This window comes from Microtus ochrogaster, linkage group LG8 (assembly GCF_000317375.1).
Source record: "Microtus ochrogaster isolate Prairie Vole_2 linkage group LG8, MicOch1.0, whole genome shotgun sequence".
In the NCBI taxonomy this organism is placed as follows: Eukaryota; Metazoa; Chordata; class Mammalia; order Rodentia; family Cricetidae; genus Microtus; species Microtus ochrogaster.
Genome location: NC_022033.1, coordinates 21192885 through 21201178, shown reverse-complemented (window position 1 = coordinate 21201178; position 8294 = coordinate 21192885). Strand labels below are relative to the sequence as shown.

At 45.4% G+C, this 8294-nt stretch overlaps 1 protein-coding gene across 3 annotated transcripts in view; it reads right to left on the bottom strand.

Annotated features, from left to right (window-relative positions):
* Dsn1 (DSN1 homolog, MIS12 kinetochore complex component) overlaps window positions 1-5785 on the bottom strand; it is a 12634-nt gene extending 6849 nt beyond the window's left edge. Inside the window, exons 1-5 of one of the 3 annotated variants that reach the window (XM_026787204.1) lie at window positions 5690-5785; window positions 4635-4660; window positions 4004-4324; window positions 1784-1857; window positions 819-891 (exon numbers count right to left, since the gene is read on the bottom strand). In XM_026787204.1, coding sequence (XP_026643005.1) covers window positions 819-891; window positions 1784-1857; window positions 4004-4324; window positions 4635-4659 — 493 coding nt within the window. In that variant the 5' untranslated portion in view covers window position 4660; window positions 5690-5785. Of the gene's footprint in view, window positions 1-818; window positions 892-1783; window positions 1858-4003; window positions 4325-4634; window positions 4695-5689 lie in introns of those variants that run through there. The other 2 variants (XM_026787205.1, XM_013352098.2) reach the window with 2 other exon arrangements.
* Window positions 5786-8294: the final 2509 nt, after the last annotated feature.

Sequence of the window (8294 nt, the reverse complement as noted above, 5' to 3'; positions counted from 1 at the left end):
GATTCCCATTTGGTAGAACTGTTTAGAAAGGTTTAGGCGTTAAAGGCCTTGATGGAGGTGTGTCGCTTGGGTGGGCTTTGAGGTTTCAAAAGACTTGTGGTATTCCCAGTGTGTTTTCTGCCTCCCACTAGCAGAGCAAGATGTGAGTCTCATCTGTCCTGCTGCCATGCCTTTGCTCCGCCATCAAGGACTCTAGCTCTCTGGAACTGTATACCCAATTAAATGTTTTCTTTTATAAGTTGCCTTGGTCTGGATGTTTTATCACAGGAAAAGTAACTAATGGGGCAGGCAACAAAAAATATAAAAGAAAATTGTATCCTTTTATTTGGGTAGATAGCTAAGTAGAAGGCAACTTTATAAGTGTTTTTATACTTATGAAAAAGCAGTTAGACATAGATATCTATACAATTTCACTTTTCCCCAAAGATATGAATTGCTGTCATTGAGGAGAAAGCATGATAGAAGTGGAAAGAAGGGGCAAATTTTTTTTTTGTATTTTTTTATTTTCGAGACAGGGTTTCTCCGCAGCTTTTTTGGTTCCTGTTCTGGAACTAGCTCTTGTAGACCAGGCTGGCCTCGAACTCACAGAGATCCACCTGCCTCTGCCTCCCGAGTGCTGGGATTAAAGGCGTGCGCCACCACCGCCCGGCAAGAAGGGGCAATTTTTTTTTTTTAAGAAGGGGCAATTTTTAAAGAGGTTACAGACCTGGTTTTAAAGAGGCAGCATCCTCTGTAAAAGGACAATGAAAACATGCTGGCTGGCTCCAAAAGAGGGAGCAGGTCAAGGCTAAAGCACATGTCTATGCTTAGCAACTCACCTTTCGCTCTAAAGCATTCAAGGCTGAAGTCCTTAGTGCTCTTTAGGAAAGGTTCAAGTTTTTCAACAGAGAACTAAATAAAGAAAAGCATTTTCAGTACAATCACCAAAGTCTCCCAGGCAAGCTCTGCATGTAGCTTTATGATGCTTAGGATGAACTTTAGGATGAAGCTACACAGAGCCTAATTTTTCCACCCAACACTTTTCATATATGTAAGTAGATAAGGAAAAAAATCTCTGTTGCACACTCTATTTTGATTTTAATTTTTTGAGACAGGGTTTCTCTGTGTAGCCCAGGCTATCCTGGAACTTGCTCTGTAGACCAGGCTGGCCTTGAACTCAGAGGTCCAACTGCAAGGCAAGCACTATCACACCCAGCTGACATTCTGATTTTTAACTCAGGAAAAACAACAGTCATTTAATTCTTACAAATTACTTGCTTATCTCAGCAGTCATAAGAACCAGTTGGCCATAAAACACAACTTAAAAAAAAAAATTAAAGAAGGCCAGGTAGTGGGGGCACACGCCTTTAATCCCAGTACTCAAGAGGCAGAGCAGGCAGATCTCTGTGAGTTTGAGACCAGGCTTGTCTACAGAGTGAGTTCTAGGACAGCCAGAGCTACACAGAGAAACCCTGTCTCAAAAATAACAACAAAACAAACAAAACCCACAAAAATCATACACCCCATACACCGTCTACCTTGCAGTCAGCCTTGAATGTCTACAGCAACAGATTCTGATTTGTTTTCATCACTTGTTGCCAATGAATAAAATATACTGCAAAACCCGTCAGCTGCTCGACTAGCAACAGCAGAGCTCAGTGCAAAAATAGCACAACTGCCCAGGTCAGTCCCGACCATGGAAAAACACCTTTTTCTCAATTCATTGTGGATACTGAGATCTCTCTGAAGTTGTGACAATCCCACAATGGCAAATGTAAACACGTCTCAACCCTAGGAATCTCACCTGGAAGCTGGAGAGCAGGAGAGCGCCAAGCCGTTTGCTTTCTGCTAACTTCAAGCTGATGGACCTGCTGAGCTCTGACATAAAATAGCAATTTCAGAAATATCACAGCGACAGCAAGGAAACAAAACTGGAAAATCTCCTCCCTCTTGATGTAACTTAGCTTAAGACAAGAAGCTGCCTTCTCTCAGTAAAAAGAGAATTCTAATTTTTCCAAGCTAACTGAGAAATCAAGTTTACAATTTCATGCATCCAAATTTTTAAGAGTTATTAGAATCTTTTCATGTATTACATTAAAATCTTGTTCTATTTAAGAAAGTAGAGTGAAAATACAATAAAAACTATTACTTTGTATGTCAGTTAAAAACCAGCAAACAAGGTAGATACAAATAACGTAAATGCCATTTTTTAACAGGCACTGCAGCCTGCTTTAGTACTGCAAGTCCTCTGAGGGGTAGGGGCTGTTGTTCAGTGGATGAACCCTTGCCTCAAATGTGCATGGGCCTGAATATTATCTTCAGCACTGAAAAGAAAAACATTTTCTTATAACAACATAAGCTCCACTTTACAAATGAAGACATTGAATCAAAGAAGCAAAGTGAACTGTCTGAAGACAGGCTAAAAAGCCATGCTTCAAACCCAAGTATGCCAGTGAAATGTGTTTTCCTAGTAGTAGCACACTGCCCATGGTGATCTAATATTAATGGCCAGCACCAGCTGAACACCTGCCGTACAGCATACATGTTTCTTTGTTGCTATGCACATCTCATTTAAAATTTAAGGCAAATATCTTCTGTTTATTTGAGTTGGGCTTTTTGAAACACGATCTTGTAATGTAGTAGCCCAGACTGGTCTTAAACTCCTGGCAATCCTCCTGCATCAGACTCCCAAGTGCTGGGATCACAGACAAGAATGACCATACCTGGCATCAATTCTATTTTGATAACAGATGGTAACACTGTGACACACAGGCTGGTTAGACTCCTTGCTCAAGGTTACACAGCAAGCCATGAGAATGGACTGAGTGGGTACTTTATGTAATCATGTCACTGACCCAAACAACTGTAAGCTAGAGATACTGTTTTCTCAATTATGTCCATTAAAAAGGAATTATCTTATAGTAAAGGAAGTTGGCTGCAAGAATTCTTGCCCTTTGGCTTTGGATGGCTATTTTAAAAGCATTCTTGTCTCTTGAATAATTCTGGTTGCTGTTATCAAGATTCTTTCTGGCTGTAACCAAGGAAACCTGGCAAACATCCAGGAATAACCAGAAAAATAATTTCTCTTATTACGTGGTTGATTCCACGTTCTACAGAACTGGCATTCTGGAAAGGGAATGATGGCAGGGCTGGTCTGGGACAACTACTCTCTTAGCACATCTAGGAGTGAAGCGAATGGGCACTATGGCCCCAGTTTCCCAACTTGGCTGTTTTTACTCACATCCCTTCCACATGCAGCCACCTTAAAGAAATCACAATAGCTTCACCACTTGAGGGTCTGCTAATTGTCAAGCATATTACTGTGGTTTTATTTTCCCCAGTTTACAGAGAAGAACTTAAGACAAAGGAAGTGAAGCTCAAGACCAACCTAGACTTTCTGCATTACAGCCTGTACTTTGATTTTGGCAAATCAAACAATTATAAATTAAAAAAAATCACAAATTATATTCAAATATGGCATCCCTCAAAACCATTTTACGTTTTGTTTTTGAGTGTCGGGAATTAAACCTCGGACCTCAGACACACAAGCATATACCGCATCCCTGAACTACATTTCTAGCCCCACTGAACGTGTTTATATGTGATCTTCCTTCTGAGTCATTTCCAGTTCTGAAGGCTAGAATCAGGCACTTATTAACTCTCTTGCCTTCTGTTCCACTCTACCGTATAAGGCACAGGAAGACCTCAAATTCCAGCATCCTAGATAGGGTGACCTATTAAACATTTAGCACCCAGAATTTCTATTCATGGCAGCTCATACATAAACAGCAATTAACACTGAACACTTACTAGATGTGTGGCACCAGGCTGTATAAACAAGAACATGCCCACAGGATTACCTCCATTTTACAAGTAAGGGAACTGAGGCTCAAGGAGGTAACGTACAAAGTTGCACAGCTAAAATGTAGCCAGGCCGTGTCTATTCTGCTACTCTTCCTGTCACTCATTACTCACTGTCTCTTACTTGGGCTGGAATTCCAGTTTTATTCACACAGCACCCCACCTGTGATGCCTGGGTGAAAGGGAGCCAATGACATCCTTCGGTTTATTTCTTTCACACTCGCTCGTCGCCAGGACTGCCTTTTGTCTCGGCGACAGACAGACTGTTCTTGAGGGGACAAGTGAAATGACCTCAACTGAAGTCTCTCCTGATGGTTGGCTTCGCCACTTTCGCCCTCCTCAGGACTCCAGCCGAGGTGATTTTTTTCCTTTGACGTGCCTTGAGTCATCTCCAGCGAGGCAGAGGAGTTGGGCAACACTTCCAAAGGGTTGAGACTTGATGGCACTTGATGATCCCGAGGCTTGGACATCATTGGTTCCTGTTCTAGCATTTGTTATAGAAAAGTCACAATATAAAATCAAAACCTACCGCAAGTAAGCATCTGAGCAGGAGGTGACAACAGAAAATGTATGTCCCCACAAGATGACATACACTGGCAGTCTCAGCTTCCTGGGAGCCCAGGCAGAAGGAACAAAGGAAGGAAGGAAATCTATGTCCCTGGTAAAGGAAACAGCAAGGAAGCCTTTCTGCAAACATACAGCATGCGATTGCAAATCCACCAGGAGCCAGAGAGTGGTTCTTTGATAGCTCAAGAGCCGGAACCCGAGGCAAGAGACACTGAATTAAAACCCACCTTCTGCTCTGGTCGCTGAAGTCATCCTGGATGGAGAGATGAAAACAGGAAGATGAGGGGGTCCGTTCTTCACGGTCCAGCTCCAGGGAGCTCGTGCTTGAACTGCCCTCACTTGCCTCCTCCAAGACTATCAACAGGGGTCACTGCCAGCTCTCCCGAATAACTTACTACATATAATCTATCTTAGCTCCCGGTCGCTTGGTAATTCATTAGCTCCTAATCCCATCGATGCTATTAGGATCTACTTTGTTTTCCAAACTAGAAAACAAACAACACAACTCCACACCATCTCTTCCTATTCTCTCCAGATCCTTCCATTCCTGGAAATTCTACTTTTTAATCTCTGCACACATCTGTCCTTCCACCCATAAAAAAACACTCATCCTTTTTAACATGGTTTAAATTTGAAGTCACTTCTCTTTGGCAGATTTGATGGCCACGAATCTCTTCTCTACAGTACTGGCTGTAAAATATATTTACATGTCTGTCTTCCCAGCCAGACAGCACCACATTCCCAGTACCTGTCAGAGACAACTAACTGACCCAAAGAGAGGCAGGGACACAACCTGGCCTCTCTCCATCTTGTATGTATCTCTCCCTCCCCAAAGACATCTGAATGTGGGGGGAGCTTGGCAACGAAAAACACGAATGGATACCGAGGGACCATGCTGAAAGAACAAAGGGTCCTTCAAGGATCTAAATCCTGATGACAGATACGCTTCACAACTCTGAGTACTATCAGGAGGCCCAGGCCTGGGGCACAGGACCTCTGCCCAGTCCGCAACCACAATCTGGAGTTAGGGTCGCCGCTGTGTCCGAGAGAGAGAGAGAGAGAGAGAGAGAGAGCGGCCTTCCCTCGGTAGTCCTAACGCTAGGGAGTCTCCAAGGCCCTGTGGCTGGGAGCGCCGGGAGGCCGGGAGCGCGGGGTGGGAAGGGCCGAGAGGCGGGTCAGGGGAGAAACGAGCCACATCCGGGGAGACGTCTGCGACTTCCGACCCCAAAGCGACGCCCGTCCAGCCCGGGCCCCCTCCCCCGTTCCTAAAACACAAAGTCACCTCTGAAAACTTGGCGTCACCGCAGAGGGTCCCCTCCCCGCGTTCGTACAGTTCTCGGTGCCGCGCCGCCGCCGCTACTTCCAAAATTTCCCGCCAGACAACTGCGCGTGCGTAGCCAGCGGCTTCTGCGTTCGAGCGTCCGACCGTGCCTCCGGCAGAGCGCATGCGCACTCCGGTGTTCCATGCTCTGGCCCAGCCCATTTTGTCCCTAATAGTTCTGTCCAATTACGGTCACCATCTCTGCAGCAGCATCCTGCCCGGGGATTTCCTTCTCCAGTGCACCGCTTTGAAGATCTTTCCTGCCATACAGCCGACCCACGGAAGTCAGAGAGTCTGGTGCGGCACCCGTTCTTGGGCCATGGCTGCCTCTCTATCTCTTTCACGCAGAAAGTGTGGACAGTGACTTTCTCCAGGGACACCTGGAACTCTGAGCTCAGTTTGTCCCTGCCCACTTACTCCTGCTCCACGGGCCCCTTCCATGGTCCCTTAAGTACACAACAAAATTCGAGCACATTCCATACCAGCTTCATCACAGGCTTCCCCATGCCAATTCTTGCCCCGCGCCTTTGTTCGAACAGGCACTTTTTCCTGAAAAGCCTTTCTCTTCCCCTTCTAGCCTTCTCTTCCATGTTGAAGGCCAGATGTTCTATGCTCCCAGGAAACCAACCCATGCCTGCTTCACCGTCCTTTGCCTGGGTGGCTTCACAAAGCGGGCTGATTTCTCAAGACAAGATACTGAGTCATCAGAATGGCCCCATGCATCAAAGAAGTGATTTCTTTCTGATCTGAACCTTATGAATGCTGAACTGAGAGCAGTAAGAAAGATCCCAAAGGGCCAGGTGTGGGGGCACATGCCTTTAATCCCAACACTGGGAAGGCAGAGGCAGGCACATCTCAGAGTTTGAGGCCAGCCTGGTCTACAGAGAGTGCGCCAGACTAGCCAAAGCTACATAGTGAGACCCTGTCTCGAACAAAAGCAAACAAAAAGGCCCCCAAAGAGTGGAGGCCAGGTGGCTGAAGCGTGACTTGGCCATTCTTCCATTGTAATGATGGCCCCTAGGAAGTTGTCTGATAAAAGATAGAAATGGGTGTTACAGAAATTTCTCCTCTACCACACTGGCCTGGTAGTCTCAACACCTATCTGGAAGAGGTGTGGTCTTGGTTCCCTGAACATCACTTCCGGGAGCTGGGCTCCTTTATCCATGCCTCCATCCTTCAGTACCTCATGTGCTGATTTCCAAAGACAGAATTTAGTATTCCCAGTCAGGGCTGGCTCTGTTGGGACACTGAGATTACTGCCTCGTGCAATCCAATGCCAGTCAACATCCAGCCATGTCTTTTCCTTGCTTGGAATTCTCCGGTGGCTCCCTCCTTCTTACAAGACGCCTACAAATTCTTTCCCTGATCCACATCCAGCTTTCATTTGAGTTCATATCTCCTCCCCCATTTCTGCTTACTTTGAAATAGGTTCTCATGCAACCTAGGCTGGCCTCAAACTCAGTATACCACTAAGGATGACACTGTAGCTTCTGATCCTCCTACCTTTCCCTCCCAAGTATTGGAATTACCAATGTATGCCACCATGCCTGTCTCTGCCCCGGTTTTCCTAGGCTTTCAGGCATGTTCTTTCTCTCTGAACCATCTCCTCTGTCTCCTACCTACAACCCTTTACTACTCACTTTGCTCAACATGCCAACTTTGGGTATATTCCTCAGATGCCCTCTACTTCTGGGACTGGTGATTGATATCTTATTTTCCAGGTTATCTGTTGGGGGCTGGGCTAGATATGAGTGGTTGTCCAACAGGTCTCCAGATGAGGCAAAGCTCACAGGTACTAGGCAAGGACTAGGACCTCAGGACAGCACAGACCACTGCTGGGACTCTACGGCCTGCACACTCTCTTCTCTCTCATAATATTGATGATTCTCCTGGAAGTTTTTAGTGTCACTTTGTCAGTCACACGTGGACAGATGTGATCATTCCTGGAAACCCCATTTTTATTGAATATTTTCCTGTAAAGTTCTTCGGGAGCTGATGCTTCTCAGGTTTCTTGTCTAGGGATGCCAGCTGTCACTCCAGACCTTGGGAGCTGTCCAGATTCAGTGCTGACAAGATTAGAAGCAATTCACCCCTATTTCTATAAATATACTTTGTTAAGTTTTGAACGATGTTGTTCTTGAAAATGTGTGCCTATGTTTATCACCTTATAGTTTTGTAAAGACAGAATGTACCTGGCTCAACATATGGCCAAATTAGCTAAACAAGTGTTTCCAGATTAAAAGATGTTTTGAGGGGGAACCATATTTATTTTTGCTGGAGGTTAACATCAGAGGGTGGGGAAAACGTGTTTGTTAGTATGGAAAAACATGTTTGTTTTGATGTATAAATAAAGATGGATTGAGCTATTTGGAGCCGGCCACTTGTGTGACACTCATCAGCTTGGTGGTCAGACAATTCATTTCTTCATGCCAGTGCTTCCTCCCTTCCCCATCTTAGGACCTGAATCTAGGCTGGGCTGGGAGGGGGGCTGCAGCACCCACCTATTATATCCTCCATGCCTGGCACAGGTCTGACTGCTGTTAGCCCCCCATAAAAGATCTCCCAA